General features: G+C 41.5%; 2 protein-coding genes across 2 annotated transcripts in view; both read left to right on the top strand.

Annotated features, from left to right (window-relative positions):
* LOC140427008 (pterin-4-alpha-carbinolamine dehydratase 2-like) overlaps positions 1–16298 on the top strand; it is a 140999-nt gene extending 124701 nt beyond the window's left edge. Inside the window, exon 5 of the transcript XR_011948360.1 lies at positions 14244–16298. The gene's annotated coding sequence lies outside the window, so the exon portion shown is untranslated. The remainder of the gene's footprint in view (positions 1–14243) is intronic.
* LOC140427007 (cation channel sperm-associated protein 3-like) overlaps positions 1294–18066 on the top strand; it is a 73281-nt gene continuing 56508 nt past the window's right edge. The window contains exon 1 of the mRNA XM_072512386.1: positions 1294–1686. Coding sequence (XP_072368487.1) covers positions 1477–1686 — 210 coding nt within the window. The 5' untranslated portion in view covers positions 1294–1476. The remainder of the gene's footprint in view (positions 1687–18066) is intronic.

Below are 18066 nucleotides of genomic sequence, written 5' to 3'. Positions count from 1 at the left end.
AACTCCGAGCCCCCGGAGGGGGATTTGGAGATAAAGTGGTTCCTCGACGGACTGATACGCCAGTTGAGGTGAAGGAAAAGAAAAGGGGCCTGGAAGTAACAGTAGAACTGGGGTAAGACATGGAGAGTATTAACTCCGTGCAGGGGGGGAATGTGCAGAGCTGGAAGAGTTCCCTGGAGATCGCTACAGAAAATGCGCGCCAGCGCTGGTCCCGCACCTGCGGGAGATGTTCATTGGCTCTCGATGAAGAGGAACCCGGCCACCAATGCTGGCTCAGGCCTCAATATCACTGATTCCTAAAAAGAACAAAGACCCAATGGAGTTTCCGGTCATACATACCCATCTCACTGCTAAACACTGATGCCAAAATCCTGGCAAAGGCCCTGACGAAGTGACTGGAGAGTTGCGTGCTGGAGGTCATTGCGGAAGATTAAACGGGCTTTGTTAAGGGTAGGCAACTAACAGTGAACATCAGGCGCCTGCTGAACGCGATCATGGCTCCGCCGGGGGAGGAGACACCAAATGTGATCATCTCCCTGGAAGCAGAAATGGCCTTCGACAAAGTTGAATGGGAGTACCTCATAGCAGTACTGGAATGGTTGGGGTTTCGGCCAGGATTCACCTTGTGTGTGAAGTGACAATACTGTACAGTGCTCCCATGGTGAACGTACAGACAAATCCGCTCTAGATACTTGTGGCAGCAAGGGGCACAAGGCAGGGCTGCCCACTGTCCCCGCTATTGTTTGTCCTGGCAATTGAGCCACTTACAATCGCTCTTAGAGCAGCGAATGAGTGGAGAGGCATTCATAGGGGAGACAGAGAGCATAGAGTCTCACTCTACGTGGATGACCTGCTCCGCTGTGTCTCAAACCCTCTGGCCAGCATTGGAGGAATAATGAAACTCGTAAGGGAGTTTGGAGCCTTCTCTGGTTGCAAACCTAACTGGAGTAAGAGTGAGATCTGTCCTGTGAACCCGCATAGTGGGGGGAGATGTGCTGGGGAGATTGCTGTTTAAATGGCCCAGACCAAATTCAGATACCTGGGGATCCGAATAGCCCACAACTGGACACGGATCCAACAATAGAATCTGATGTGTCTGGTGGAACAGTGTCTGTTGGAAAAGTAAAAACGGAGCTGCAAAGGTGGGACACATTCCTGCTCTCCCTGGTGGGAGAGTGCAGAAGATCAAGATGAAGGTGCTGCCCAGGTTCCTTTTCCTTCCTGATCTTCATTCCCTCGACCTTTTTCACCAGAGTTATAAACTAACCATGCTTTTTTTTTTGTCAGACGAAGAGCCTGAGGATTAGGAAGAAGTTCCAACAGAGAAGGAGGAACATGGGAGACCTGGCCCTCCCAAACCTCCAATTCTACCACTGGGTGGCTACTGCAGAAATGGGATGGGTCAAGAAACCGGGAGCAGAATGGGTCAAAATGGAGGAGAGCTCCTGCACGTGGACATCCCTCTGAGTACTGGCCATGGCCGCACTCTCATGCTCCCCCCTCCCCCACCCAGCCAGATACTCAAAAAGCCCAGTGGTAATAATCACACTAAGAACATGGAACCAACCGCAACATCACATTGGTCTGACCGAGATATCTATTATGAACCCCATCTGCAAAAACTACAAGTTCACTTCTGCAATAATGGATACCTGCTTCAAAAGTGGAAACAGAACGAAACTGAAGGTAGGACACATGGACGTAGAAGGCAGAGTAGCAATCCTGAGGGAACTCACTGACAAGCTCCAGCTCCCAAAAGTCCAATAAAAATACTTCTAAAAAAGAAAAGGTATTTTCATTTCGCTTTCCAAAAATTGGTGGCTTCACGGTGTGAAAAATATACAAACGAGGAAAGTCAAAGTAGAACCAAGAGCAAATTGATAAATGGGAGAATATTGGATGGCTGGGTGTGACTGAAATCTTGTGATTTATATAGAAAATTTACATATACCCCCGAGTGGGTTGCAGGCTAACACCAAACTTAGGGATTCAGATGATTCCATGTCATGTATCAGACAAGGCTCCAGAATCATAAATGACTGTGCCATGAATTTGAAAACCAGATCTGAATCCACTCCTAATACTGTTTTCAAATGGGGTAGCACGGTGGCACAGTGGTTACCACTGCTGCCTCACGGCACCGAGGTCCCAGGTTCGATCCTGGCCCTGGGTCACTGTCCGTGTGGATTTTGCACATTCTTCCCGTGTTTACGTGGGTCTCACCCCCACAACCCAAAGATGTGCAGGGTCAGTGGATTGGCCACCCTAAATTGCCCCTTAATTGGAAAAAATGAATTGGGTCCCCTAAATTTAAAAAACAAATTATTGTTTTCAAATAAATAATTCATACCATTCATTCATTTAGGTTTGGATTTTCAGTTTGTTTTTCTTTGTGCTTGCTGTGATTTCCTTTCAGTTTAGGGTGATACAAAAGAAAGTTTTCATTGCTAATGAAATCCTCAAAAGGACTAGTCATTATTTTTAAGGTTATTGAATGGCGGGAACTTCTGTGCCCAGTATGTATTCTGTTGCATTGTAATATTGACTTAGTAGCTGCTGTGCTTTGGGTGGTGCTTGTTCATCCGGACTTGCAGTTTGCATGTTAACGCTGGAATAACAATGCAGGTGCTATTGAAGCCACTGTGAACAGGCATTACTGTGGTCTTAGACTGGGCTATCTCACTTAAAACACCCTTTTAAAAAAATTGGTAGTGGTTTCAGGAATGTGCTCTTGCGAAGTATATTTGTTAGTCATACCCCAATGAAAAATGTTTCTGTAAACGTTGGTGGAATGTGACTTTAGTAGGCTAACCAGTTTACTGCAATAACATTTTGAAATACTGACTCTTAGTGCAATTCCATGTTTTCAAGATCTGGGTTTAGTCACCGGGAAAAGGTAAAATGGATTAAAACACTTCAAAAAGTTCATATCAATTATTTATATATCTCAACTTCAGCTATGATTTTAGAATATTGCTGTTTGCATTATGTTCATTCCCCATTGTGCCCCCAAATTCTTTAAACAATTACAATATTTGTATTATTGCAGTTGGAGCTGTTTTCTGCTCATGCTCCCACTTACACTCAAAATGGTGACAGTAAGGAGAAAATGCTGGCAATCTAAAATCATACAATAAAAATGGGATTAGGAGTAGACCATGTGCCCTCTTAAGCCTGCTCTGCCATTCAAAGCTCACATACTTGATTTTCTTCTGCCTTAACTTTGCTTTCTTTTAAAAATTTTTTTAGAGTACCCAATTCATTTTTTCCCAATTAAGGGGCAATTTAGTGTGGCTAATCCACCTACCCTGTACATTTTTGGGTTGTGGGAACAAAACCCATGCAAACACGGGGAGAATGTGTAAACTCCACACGGACAGTGACCCAGAGCCGGGATAGAATCTGGGACCTCGGTGCCGCGAGGCAGCAGTGTTAACCATGCCACCGTGCTGCCCCTTAACTCCACTTTCCAGCCTGCTCCCTACATCCCTTGGTTTTGCTGAGAGAGCAAAAATCTCTCCATCTCAATCTTGAATATAATCAATGATTGAACATCCGCACTCATCTGGGATAGAAAATTCCAAAGGTTCACAAACCTTTGCTTAATGAAATTCCTCCTCACTACAGTTCTAAATGATCATCCCCTGACGCTGCTTGTTCTTGGTTCCTCAGCAAGATGAAACAACCTCTCTGTGTCTATCCTGTGAAGTCCCTCAACCTCTTGTATGTTTCAATGAGATCACTTTTTGTTCTTCTAAACTGCAGAGAACATAGGCCCAATTTGTTCAAATTTTGATCATAGGACAACCCTCCCAGGAGCCAAACTAGTTTATAGCCTTCAAATACTTGTGTATCCTTCCTGAGATATGGAGATCAGAACTGCGCACAGAATTCTAGATGCAGTCTCGCCAAAACCCTGCACAATTATAGCAAGACTTCCTTCTCCTTATGCTCCATTCCACTTACAGTAAATGGTCTTCCCAATTGCTTGCTGTACCTGCCTCCTTGTCTCATGTCTCCAAACATCAACATTTAGAAGTTTTATGCCTTTTTAAAAATATATAGTTTTTCTAGTCTTAAAATAAAAGCTAACAGACCTGCCACTTCTTGCCATTATACACAGTCAGGGGGCCGGTTTAGCTCTCTTGGCTGGACAGCTGGTTTGTGATGCAGAGCGAAGCCAGCAACGTGGGTCCAATTCCCATACCGGCTGAGGTTATTCATGAAGGCTTTGTATTCTCAACCTTGTCCCTCACCCGAGGTGTACTGATCCTTGGGTTAAACCACCACCAGTCAGCTCTCCCCGTCAAAGGGGAAAGCAGCCTATGGTCATCTGGGACTATGGCCATTTTTACACAATCAGCCACCTTGTTTCTCACTCACTTGCCCTGTTTAGATCTATTTACAGCCTCTTGTGTTTCTGTACTATCAGAAATCTTCGATAGATTACTTTTGGTCTATTTGTCTAAATCAATCATATGGATTATAAAAATCTGAAGCCGAGCACTGATCCTTGTGTCATTCCAATAGTCACAGTCTGCCAACTTTAAATGCCCTCTTTATCCCTACTGTTTTTCCCTGTCTGTTACTTAATTCCCCATCCATACCAATATCTTACCCCTCAACTCCATGAACCCATGTCATGTGCATTATTTTCTGTGAGACCTCACGGAATGCCTTTTATGAAATTAGAATGTGCTGAATATTAATATAAAACCGGTTAATGCTTCAATTCTGACACGTCATCAGAACAGAATGATTAATTCTGATAAGGTCAGAACTTCAGTATAATTCCAATATTTTTGTTTATTTCCAATATTTCGCACTATAACTCCAATATTTAGCACTATAGCCCAATATTTCTGTCATGTGTAACTTAGTTGTTGAAAAAATGGAATTGATTCCTACTATTTCCGTATCCAAGGTGCCTTTGAACATGTTTGTATAAGGTGGGTAATTAATTGCTGTAATGTTAAAAAACATTTATCTTTGCCATTCTTGGGTTAACTCAGTGGACAACTTAGTAGAAAGCCAGTTGTTCTACAAATGATGTTGTGTATATACTAAAGAGATCTGCCCCTGAACAACTATTGTGCTGCCCTTTCTGATGATAAAAGCTGTACAACATCTAACAATGCCAGAACTATAGTTTGTACTTGTCAGTAACTGGTTTCCATTCCAACAGAAAAGGGACTTGGAGTTTCAGTTGCAGAGTTTTATTTTGATACGCTTGATGCATCAAGTCTGACGGATTTTTAGGTCTCCGTATGATCTAAAATACTGGCTATTGCTGACATTGTCATATTGTTTAACTGCCTACACAAGTGAAGCAGCCTTGAAATATGCCAGTCTTGTTTTTCTTGTTGTGGGTGTGTCGTCTGTGAAATAATCTAGTGTGTGCATTTATTCAAATTAAATTGTACTTACAGCGGAGAAACAGCCCAGTTGGCCCCACAGGTCCATCTGTGGTCCAGACCCGGGAGATTTTATTACTAAGACAAAAATGGAATAATTTTCTAATTGCTTGAGTTATTTTTGTGTTTTGAGATAGGAAAACGTGGAATAATCAAATGTTTGTAATTTGTATCTGAACTAAAGAGAAAATGTTGGAAAATCTCAGCCGGTCTGCAATCATCTGTAGGGGTGGAAAAGCGCTAACTTTTTGAGTCCAATGGCTCTTTGTCAAAGCTGACAAACTGAGCTACACTCCTCATGGACCTTTATTCCACAAAATCCGAGAAAGATCTTCAACATTAGTCGAAAGTCCCCCCCCCCCGTGTCCCCATCCCCATCCCCATCCCCGGCCCACACAGGCACCCACAGTCCCACACTACTGGAACTGTGCCTGTAACTGGTTAGCTTTTTCTAGGACTTGTTATTCTTACATGAACTGTAAAATCTTGGCTTTTGATTATTTTCATACATGATGGCTTCAGTAAGTTTGCACGCCATGTTTAGGTTGTGAAATTTTTGAACTTCTGTTGTAGTTGATAAAACTGGGACATATCGGCATGTGTGAACCAACAGGCAGCACATGAACTTCCTCCACCTAAATGTGACCCAACGTCGTTCGCCAGAAATTTTCAGTTCATTGGTGGAGTTGTGGAAGTGACATGTTGGATACTGAGGTTTGATGGTTTAATTCCAGAGGAATTTTCTTCATTTACACTGTGTCATATTTGTTACCAGACTTTGTTTTAGAGCACAGGAATGTGATGCAAGAAACAGTTAGGAATAAAAACACGCAATCAAAGTGACTAAACCAAAAATGAACCTCATGAGATGTGTTTTGTCTATGCATATGTTTTCTTTTTATTCTCTCTCAAGCACACAATAAATTCCCATTGTTTATAATTATCTCCATGCAAGGTCGTTGAAGGACTGGATCACTACGTTGATGACGCACCCATCATTTCTTAATTTAAAGCACCCAATTCTTTTTTGTTTCCAATTAAGGGACAATTTAGCATGGCCAATCCACCTACCCTGCACATCTTTGAGTTGTGGGGGTGAGACTCATGCAGGCATGGGGTTGAATGTGCAAACTGCACACGGACAGTGACACAGGGCTGGGATCAAACCCGAGACCTCGGCGCCATAAGGCAGCAGTGCTAACCACTGTGCCACCGTGCTGACCCACCCATTTCTTCAAGTTGACACCATTTTGCTTGTTGAAACAATAAGCACAGAATTGCTACCATGCACAAGGAGGCCATTCAGCCCATTGTGTCTGTACCAACTCTCTGAATTAGCAATTCCCTTGTTACCATTCTTCTGTCTTCCCCTTGTAACCGTGAATAGTCTTCCTTTTCAGATGCATTCAAAAGGCATGTTTTGATTGAACCTGCCTTCACTACATACTCAGGCTGTGTATTCCAGGCTTAGCCACTTGCTGTATGAAGAAGTTATTTCTCATATCACTTTTAGCTAATTAGTTTAAATCTGTGCCCTCCTATTCTTGATATTTTCACAAGTGGAAACAACTTGTCCCTATCATTATTCTGCTCAGACCCCTCATGCCTTTAAATACCACTATTAAATCTCCTCTGAGCTTTCACTTCATGCAAAATAGTCCCAACTTCTCCAATCTATCTTCAGAATGAAATTTCCTCATCCCTGGAACCATTCTCATGAATCGTTTCTACATTCTCTTCAATGCTTTCAAATCCTTCCTAAAATGCAGTGCCCAGATTTGGACACAAAATTCCAACTGAAGCTGAACTAGTGTACTATACAAGTTCCTTACTCTTGTACTGTAAACCCATGTTAATAAAGTGTAGCATACTGTTTGCTTTATTAACTGCTCACTCAACCTGTCCTGCCACCTTCAATGATGTATGTACATACACACCCAGGTCCTTTTTCTCCTGCACCAACTTTAAGAGTTGTACCCTTTATTTTAACTTGCCCCTCCATGTTCTTCCTACCAAACTTCAGATTTCTCCATTCTGCCACCTGTCCACCCATTCCTTTTGAAGTTCTAATCTACATTATCCTCCTCGCAGTTCACAATGCTTCCAAGTTTATTATCATCTGCAAATTTTGAAATTGTGGCCTGTACAACAAAGTCGAGGTCATTACTCTGAAAGAAAGGGTTGCAAGAGGCATAGTGTTTAAGGGCAGGGAGGTTATGCTGGAACTGTATAAAACATTGGTTCAGCCACAGCAAAATATTGTGTGAAGTTCTGGAATCCACATTATAGGAGGGATGAGATAGCATTGGAAAGGTGCAGAGGAGATTACTAGGATGTCACCTGGGCTGGATAGTTTTAACTATGAAGAGAGATTTGATAGATTTGGATTGTTTTCCTTACGGCAGAGGAGACTGAGAGGGGACATGATTGAGGTGTATAAAATTATGAGGGGCATGGATAGAGTAGACAGGAAGAAACATTTCCCTTTGGTGGAAGAATCAATTATCAGGGGCATAGATTTAAGATCAGGAGCAGGCGGTTTAGAGGAGATGTGAGGAAAAACCTATTTACCCAACGTTGACTTCTATCTTTATTAATACCACAAGATGCCAATAGTTTCCGTGTATTGGACAAATGACCACACAACCAGTATATTAGTTCAATTATAGTTTATTATTAAATATAGGATTGATTCTATACTTAATAACTTACACACTACTACACATTAGACTACATCTAACAGCTTAAATGACCTTTACTTAACTTTCAAGTGACCGGCTCTGTGCAGGTTAGATAAGGTCTTTATCTGGTTCCCAACGTGTGGCAGCTGGAAGTTGCCAGGTACGTCTGGGCTGAGGTTTGTCCTTCTGGTGGCAATCGCGGGTCCTTGAACTTGGATGGTCGATATGCTGCAGTTGGTGGGGCAGAGGCCGGTCCCAAAAAAGACAGAGCTTTGGTCGTGCAGTTCCTCTTATCCGCCGCTCTTTCGCGCTCCTTTGGGCGGTCCCAACTCGGGATCCAATGGATCGATAGGATTTTGATCACCCTAATCGTTTCTGGCCAATTAGGGGCGGGTATCTTGATAGCTGTGCGGATCCTGGTTGTTATTGTCCAAGGCACGTATGCACTCCCAAATAAGGCGAATAGGCACCCCCGAGTCCCTTTGTCCTGGGGAGATCTGTGATTGACCTCTAGCAGATGCAAGTTTCTGTATAGGTCTGGGTTGCTTTTGCCAATACACACAAGCTGTGTGTTGTCTATGTCCCAGCCTGACCACAAGTCCCATTATCCTTTGCGGGTGGCCATTTTAGATGGCCACACCAGACAGTGGTGGGAGTCTGGAACTTACTGCCTGAAAGGGTGGTGGAGGCAGAGACCCTCATAACATTTAAGAAGTATTTAGATGTGCACTTGCAATCCCAGAGCATACAAGGCTATGGGCCAAGTGTTGGAAAATGGGATTAGAATAGTTAGGTGGTTGTTTTTGACTGGCGCAGACACGATGGGCTGAAGGGCCCTCTCTGTGCTGTAGGATTCTATGACTGACTACTTGGGAACTCCACTCCAAGCCTTCCTTCAGTCTGAAAAACATCTATTAACCACAACGTTTTGATCTGTCACTAAGCCCATTCTGTATCTATGTTGCTACTGTCCCTTTTATTCCATGAGCTATAACTTTGTTCACAAGTTGTTGTGCGGCGCTGTTTCAGGTGCCTTTTGCAAGTCCATATACACCGCATCAACAGCATTGCCCTCATCAGCCCTGTCCGTTACCTTTTCAAAAAACTCCCAAGTTAGTTAAACACTATTTTCCCTTAAGAAATCCATGCTGGCTTTCCTTAACTAACACACATTTGTCCATGTGTAAATTAATTTTGTCCTAAATTATTGTTTCTAGTAATTTCCTCACCACTGGTTAAGCTGACTTGCCTTTAGCTACTGGGCTTATCTTTACACCCTTTTTTGAAAAAGGGAGTAACATTAGCAATTATTCAGTCTGTTGGCACTACCCCGAGTTAAAGGAAGACTAAAATTATGGCCAGTTCCATTCTCACTTCCCTCCGTATCCTTGAAGGCACCTTTTCTGGTCCTGGGACCTTATCATCTTTTAAGTGTAGACAGCTTTTCCCTTATCAATTCTAAACCCTTCTGGTTTCTGAATTACCTCCTTCACCATTTCACCATGGCCTGGGTAGCCACATCTTCCATGCAAAGTAGTCATTTAATATGTCAGCTATGATCTCTGGCTTCATGTGTAAATCCACTTTTTGGTCGCTAATTGGCCCTACTTCTACCACTCTTTTATTATTTATATGCCTATGGAAAACTTTGGGATTCCCTTTTGTGTTAGCTGGCTGTCTATTTTCACACTCTCTCTTTGCTTTTCTTACTTGTCTTTTCACTTCCCCTCTGAACCTTTTATATTCATCCAGATTCACAGTTCTATTTTCTGCCTCATTTCTGTCATGAGCACATTATTTTTCTTCTTGAGGTTGCGTCATGCCTTTGCCATATTAAACCACATAACGTTCCTGGTCCTGGTGGACTATGGGGTAAAGTATTAAAAGAATGTGCTCGGGTGAAAAGTATTGAAAGAATGTGCTCATCAGTTTAAAGGGGTATTTATACAGTTATTTAAATTCTTATTGGAATTATCTGCTGTTCCAAATACTTGAAAAGCATCAACCATCATACTTGTGCCCAAGAAGTCTGGAGCCAAATCATTTAATGATTTTAGACGTGTGCCTCTTTATTGGCTAAATGTATGGAAAGAGTCATTAGTAACCACCTCACCTTGTCTGTTTCAGATTATCTTGATCCCCTACAATTTTCTTATGAAGCACACTCTCCTTTCTCTAGTGAACCTGATGGCTAACCACTTCCAGCAGCACAGTAGCACAAGTGGATAGCACTGTGGCTTCACAGAGCCAGGGTTCCAGGGTTGATTCCCTGCTGGGTTACTGTCTGTGTGGAGTCTGCACGTTCTCCCCGTGACTGCGTGGGTTTCCTCCGGGTGCTCTGGTTTCCTCCCACAGTCCAAAGGCGTGCAGGCTAGTTGGATTGGCCATGGTAAATTGCCCTTAGTGACAAAAAAGGGTTAGATGTGGTTATTGGGTTACGGGGATAGGGCGGAAGTGAGGGCTTAAGGGGGTCTGTGCAGACTCGATGGGCCGAATGGCCTCCTTCTGCACTGCATGTTCTATGTAATCCAGTGGCCAAAATATTTTGTGCCTGTCTCAGTTATTGATTTTAGTTCAGCATTCAATACAATTCAAATTCACATCCTGTTACAGAGACTGTTTTCTTTGAACGTGAATGGGGGCCTAATTCATTGGATAAGGAATTTTCTTACTGATGGTGCTCTGTCTGTTTTCATGAATGGCTTTTTATCTGCTGAACTTATTTTAAACACAGGTGCTCCTCAGGGCTGTGTCCTGTCACCTCTGTTATTTTCCACATACACCAATGAGATGAGAATCAATGGCACTAATATTTATTTAAGTATGCAGATGAAATGGCTTTGGTGGGATTAGTTATAAAAGCTAAAATGATAACTGAAGGAAATTACTTTGAACATGTTGTTACCCTTCAGACATGCTGTCAGTTGAGTGCTCTGCGGATCAATGTAGATAAATCGGAAGAGCTACTTTTGTAGCAATGGACTGCATATGTGTGAACCTCTTTATCTTAATGATCAGCCGGTAGAGGTTGAAGAGTGTTTCAAGTATCTGGGAACATATGAAGACGAGAAGCTAAGCTTATACCGACTGTATCTTTATAAAGGCTAGTCAACGTCTGTTTGAAATTAGAAAACTAGAACGGTTTGGAGTGAGCCAAGATGTTCTCGAGAAGGTATACAAAAGTCTGGGAGAGAGTATTTAACATTCAATATGACTGTCTAGTATGGTAATCTGAGTGTGAAATGCAAAGGTAAGCTGCCTAGAATGGTCAACACTGCAGGTAAAATCATTGGTAGTATCATGTGAGAGTACCTTTAAGACATGGATGTTTAAGCAATGTACCTTTAAGAAAACAGTAATGTCAGAGAGTGGGTGGAGCTGAGGTCAGGTCAGCCATTTTGCAGTTTAGTTTTGCAGTTTCAAAAGAGCTTAGGATTGTCTGTGTTTGCAGTGAGCTGAATCTCTGCCATGAAAGACTATCTCTGGATCATTTGGGTGATTTAAACTCATAATAGTTTAACCTGATGTGATTCTGTCTAAAGGTGTTAAGTTTCTTGGAAGATGGAAGGAACATTTTGAGGAATTATTTACTGTTGCAATATTTTCGGTGTTAACTTTGAAGTAAGGGGTATTAAGAGATCCAATGTTTATTTAAGATGTTAAGTTGAGTTCATGGAATAAACATTGTTTTGGGTTTAAAAACCCACCTGTCCATAATTGTAATCCCACACCTAGGGAACAAGCTGTGTGTGAGGAAAAGCAACAAATACATTAAAGGGAGAGGTTGGTTGAACTCCATGATACATGTTGGGGTTCTGAAAATGCCTCACCCATAACAATTGGGGGCTCGAGGGGGAAAAAAGTCTATCTATTGGATTGGCGTTTGTGAACTTAAAGACAGTGAAGGATTGTTGCTTTTCCGGTGTGGTATTTTAGTTTAAGTGGGGAGAGTGTTGTGAACAATGGCTCTTTCAGAGGCTCAGAAGTTTTTGGGGGTGGAGAATGTCACACGTAGTACTTTACGGACAGAAACGAAAAGCAGACTGTTAGATTTGGCAAGAACATTGCAGTTAACATTACCTAACAAAATGCGAAAAGATGAGGTAATTATGGTGGTGGTGAAGCATTTAAAGGTCACAATTTTAAGAGATACAGGGGCTAGTCAATCTTTAATGGTAAGAGATGAGGAACTATGTAGTTTGGGAAGAATGTTGCCAGAAAAGGTGGTGATATATGGAATTCAGGGTGAGAGGAGTAACGTTCCATTATATAAGGTAAGGTTAGAAAGTCCAGTGAAGAGTGGTGAAGTGGTAGTAGGAGTAATAGATAAACTATCTTGTCCAGGAATACAGTTTATTCTGGGTAATGATATAGCTGGATCGCAGGTGGGAGTGATGCCTACTGTGGTTGATAAGCCAGTGGAAAATCAGTCAACTGACGTGTTGAAGGACAAATATCCTGGGATTTTTCCGGATTGTGCAGTAACAAGGTCGCAAAGTCACAGGTTAAGACAAGAGGAGAAATCAAGGAGTGAAGATGAAGTTGAAGTGCAATTATCAGAAATGATTTTTGATCAGATGGTTGAAAAAGAATAAGAACAGGTGGAGGATGAGGCGAATATTTTTAGTTCAGGAAAATTGGCGGAGTTACAACAGAAATGTAGAAATAAAATGGATGTATCAGAAAGCATATACGGAAGAGGAATCTCAGTGTATACCAGAGTGTTATTACCGTAAAAATGATGTCTTGATGAGAAAATGGAGACCTTTACATATGCAGGCGGATGAAAAGTGGGCAGACGTTCATCAAGTAGTATTGCCGGTATGGTATAGAAAGGAGGTGTTGCGAGTTGCACATGAGGTACCAGTGGAAGATCATTTGGGAATAAGGAAATCTCAAGCTAAAATCCAGAAACATTTTTAATGGCCTGGACTACATAAAGATGTAGTTAAATTTTGTCAATCATGTCACACATGTCAAGTGATAGGAAAACCTCAAGCAGTGATAAAACCAGCACCCTTAATACCCATTCCAGCATTTGTGTAGGACCGCTTCCTAAAACAAAAAGTGGGAATCAATATCTTTTGACTGTAATGGATGTGTCTACTAGGTTTCCAGAGGCCATTCCAGTACGTAATATTACAGCTAAAAGGATTGTGGAGGAGTTACTTAAATTCTTTACTAGATATGGACTACCCACAGAAATTCAATCGGATCAAGGAACAAATTTTACTTCAAAGTTATTCAAAGAAGTTATGGAAAGCTTAGGAATAAAACAATTTAAATCAACTGCCTACCATCCAGAATCGCAGGGAGCATTAGAAAGGTGGCATCAGACATTAAAGACAATGTTGAGGGCATATTGTCCAGATTATCCAGAGGATTGGGATAAAGGAATCCCATTAGTATTGTTTGCAATTAGGGATGCACCTAATGAGTCAACCAAATTTAGTAATGAAGTAAGAGGATCACTTAACTTGATTCAGGAAAAATTGGTGGATGAGAAATCGGAAATTACACTATTGGATTACGTGTCAAATTTTAGGGAACGATTAAATAGAGCAGGTGAATTGGCTAGACAACATTTGAAAGTTGCACAAAATATGATGAAACGGGTAGCAGACAAGAAATCCAATGTTCGTAGTTTTGCCAATGGGGATAAAGTTTTAGTGTTGTTACCAGTGGTAGGGGAGCCTTTAAAAGCTAGGTTTTGTGGACCGTATCAGATTGAAAGGAAATTAAGTGAGGTGAATTATGTGGTAAAAACACCGGATAGAAGGAAGACTCACCGAGTGTGTCATGCGAATATGCTTAAAAGGTACTTTGAAAGGGAAGGAGAGGGGAAGGAGAGAAAAAGGAGGTTTTAATGATTCTAACTCAAAGTGACAAACCAAATCCAGATGACTGTGAATTTGACATTCCTCAAATTAAATTGGAAAATAAGGATGTTCTTAAAATCTGGGATGAATTGTTAAGTTACCTTCCAGAGGAAAAATGAACTGACCTGAAAGAGTTATTGATATCACATGGGCAAGTTTGTAGAGATAAATTGGGAAGTACAAAAATGGCTATACATGATGTAGATGTGGGAAATGCTGTTCCTATCAAACAACATCCATATAGACTTAATCCTTTAAAATTTGCACAGGTTAACAGAGAGATTGAGAGTACGCTGAAGAATGGCATAATTGAAGTGGGTTGCAGCCAATGGAGCTCACCCATAGTGATGGTACCTAAACCAGACGGTACCCAACGGTTGTGTGTGGACTACAGAAAGGTGAATGCAGTTACAAGAACGGACTCTTATCCTATTCCACGTTTGAAGGATTGCATTGAGAAAGTGGGACAATTTGCTTTTATTTCCAACTTCCAGACATGGGAAAAACATTTAAAACATCGTATGGAGTTCTTCGATCGACTTCAGGAGGCGGGTTTGGTGATGAACCTAGCCGAAAGTGAATTTGGAGAAGCCCTAATCACTTTCCTTGCGGAGTTTCCGATACCCTAAAGACGAAGGGAAATAATGCGATCTCCTAGCATGAATGAATTTGATCGAACAGTTGTGCAAACGTTTTGTGGCATGATTACTCCACTGATGGAATTGCTGAAGAAACGTAAAAAAGTTCAATGGACAGCGGACTTTCAACAGGCATTTCACTGCCTGAAAGCTGTGGTAACCAATGTTTCTGTATTGGAGAATTGCAAGGGGCTCTGTGGGTCAGATTGAACTAAAGTATCTGATTCTAAAGAGAAATGCCAAGGAGTAGAGGAATGGATGGATCATGCAGAGACTTTGTTCAAAGAGACTGTCAATCGAGAAGGATTTCGGTTGGAGGAAGAAGAACAAAGAAAAATGGACTATATTATTATACCTGTTTGCAAGTGTTGGTTTTTTTTAAAAACAAAAAGGTATATTTACTGTGTACATTTCTTAGTGGATGGTGCAAAAGTGAAAAATGAAACCACCTTCAAGTTGATGGTTTATTTTTTTTCTTGGGGGAAGGTGTCATGTGAGAGTACCTTTAAGACATGGATGTTTAAGCAATGTACCTTTAAGAAAACAGTGATGTCAGAGAGTGGGTGGAGCGGAGGTCAAGTCAGCCATTTTGGAGTTTAGTTTTGCAGTTTGAAAAGAGCTTGGGAGTGTATGTGTTTGCAGTGAGCTGGATCTCTGCCATAAAAGACTATCTCTGGAACATTTGGGTGATTTAAACTCATAATAGTAAAGCCTTTAACCTGATGTGATTCTGTTTAAAGGTGTTAAGTCTCTTGGAAGTTTGAAGGAACACTTTGAGGAATTATTTACTGTTGCAATATTTTCGGCTTCATCTTTGAAGTAAGGGGTGATAAGAGATCCAATGTTTATTTAAGATGTTAAGTCGAGTTCATGGAATAAACATTGTTTTGTGCTTAAAAGCCCACGTGTCCATAATTGTAATCCCACACCTAGGGAACAAGCCGCGTGCTAGGAAAAGCAAAAAATACATTAAAGGCAGAGGTTGGTTGGACTCCATGATACATTTTGGGGTTCTGAAAACGCCTCGCCCATAACAGTAGTCAGCAAACACAGCTCGAAAATTTACTTAACAACACAGTTAAGAGGAATGTTCAGTCCATCGTCGGTGATCCGTCTCACTCTTTATATCATCAATTTGAAAGGCCCCCTTTGGGCCGGTACTTGAGAATGTCTATTGGTCGGAAAAATCTGTTCATGAGGTCTTCTGAGTCCAGAAGTCAGGGACTCCATAGGGACACGATCCATAAGCATTTTATACCAATTTTGAATCGAAGGATACTTATTGCTAATCCAGGAGTAGAGAATATTCTTCTGTGCCACATAAATTAGGATGTTATACATCCTTTTGCATTAACATCATAAATTCTCCTGTCTGGGAGCCCCAAAATTTGGAATAAAGGATCAAATTCTAAGGTTGTGCCAATTATCCTCTCAAGATCTTTAACTAAACCAAACCAGTAGGATTGAATTTTGACACAGGACCATACACAGTTTATGTAGTCACCCTAGACTACAAGGCACTTTAGGCGCATTGAGAATATAGCAGGATAAAACCTGTGTCTCAAACCAGTGTGATACGCAGATAGTGCAATATTTCGAACTGAATCTCCTTCATTCTGTTACTTAGCAAAATGTTATTGGTATATTCCCATATACTACCCAAGGTCTCCTCATCAATATTGACTGCCAAGTTTTTCTCTCAAGAGTGCAGGGTTCCTAATATACTCACGTAGGATCTGGAACACAAGAGTCATTAAACATGCTTATTAACTGTTTTTATCATGCTTATTAACTGTTGTAATTAAGATGACAAGGAAGCATACTGAACATGTTATCCAGCCTACATCCGTATCTATCTCCAGATATCAAATCCATGGTTCAAAAGACCTGGCGGGTTGCTCTGAATGGAAGAGAGAGCAGAAGTTAATTTAAATCTCCTTTCTAACTGATGGAGCATCCTCCACAATCTCAGTGTTGATAATTATAGGATTCTCGCAATTAGCAGACCCAGCCTTCAAGCCCCTGTGAAATACCAGAGCCTGTAAAGAATACACCAACTGACCTTCACTATCGAGCCAAATGGAGGAGGGGGTCGTCTCTGACCCAATCCCCTATAAACCTAAGATGAGAGGCTGATTGTTACATTTTGTTACATGGCACCCTAAATCACCCCCCCCCCCCCACCCCGGAGTCTGGGAGCTTCAACTTAGCCAACTTCAAATGAGGTTTGTTTTTGTTCCATATTGAAGTGGGAAATGGTTCAAAAGGGCACTTGGCACAGAAGATGGCTGCCTGACACACAAGATGGAGACACAGAATAAAGCAGACATAACTGATGCCTGGAGTCCAGCGGGGTGCCAGTAGGACAGATAGGAACAGATCCAGGACAAAGGAAGCCAGACAGGAAGATTAAGAAATACATAAATGCGGGACACCACTTGAATAAAGCTGACTTCAGCCAAGGTGTACACAATGATATGCTAATACGAATGTCTTGGCCCATTTCCTAAAACAAAGGGACAATCGATACTACCTTCCTGCTGCTGCCTGTAACCTGTTAAACCTCTTTGACTGTGGCCATGTGTAAATGGCAAAACGCTTACAAATAGCGATGTACAATCTATAAAATGTTTAAAGATAACAAGGTGATAATTGTTTTGTATCTGGGCTCATTGTGAACCCAAAGTATAAAATGAATGACTGCCATTCAAACCGGGAGAAAGGCTGGCTACTGTACCGCGCGGTACATACGCTTTCTCCCGAAGCTTCGTGTAACAATAAAACTGCATTTATCTGATCACAGCAAGTCTGACTCTTGAAGTGGTTGATTTTTCCTACAACACATATAAACAAACTAATCATCCCATTAATCTCCTTTGGAAACCCAGCAGACAAGATTGGCAGCATCTGAAAAAGATGCAGTAACCTAGGCAACACATTCATCTTAATCAATGCAATCCTACCCAGCCACAATATTGGCAAGGAGGACTAGCGGGTCAGGTCCCATACAATTATTTAAAGAAGGGGGTAACTATAACACTCAAATAAGTAAACAATCTATCCAGCACATCAATAATAGCGGGAACCAAATTATCTGGTTTGGATATGAACAACAGCATGCCATTCATGTAAAGCGTGATCTTATGTTGCTTTCCCCAACTGTGTAGCCCAAAAATGGAAGGATATTGTCTAATTGCCTCTGCCAAATGCTCTATAGCTATTGCAAACACTAATGGGGATAAGGGTGTCTAGTCCCTCACTGAAGGCTAATATTCTCAGACCTATAACCATTCATAAGCACTGCCGCCAAAGGACTTTAATGTAGCACCTGTATCCACTTAACATATGCCCCTCCCAACCCAAATCTCTGCAGCGTATAAAACAAATACTTCCATTCCACCCAGTCAAAAGCTTTCTCCTTGTCTAAGGAAATCACTAAACCATCTAACACCCG

Source organism: Scyliorhinus torazame, chromosome 7 (genome assembly GCF_047496885.1).
Source record: "Scyliorhinus torazame isolate Kashiwa2021f chromosome 7, sScyTor2.1, whole genome shotgun sequence".
In the NCBI taxonomy this organism is placed as follows: Eukaryota; Metazoa; Chordata; class Chondrichthyes; order Carcharhiniformes; family Scyliorhinidae; genus Scyliorhinus; species Scyliorhinus torazame.
The sequence above is the reverse complement of the archived record's forward strand: the minus strand, read 5'-3'. Positions and strand labels throughout refer to the sequence as shown.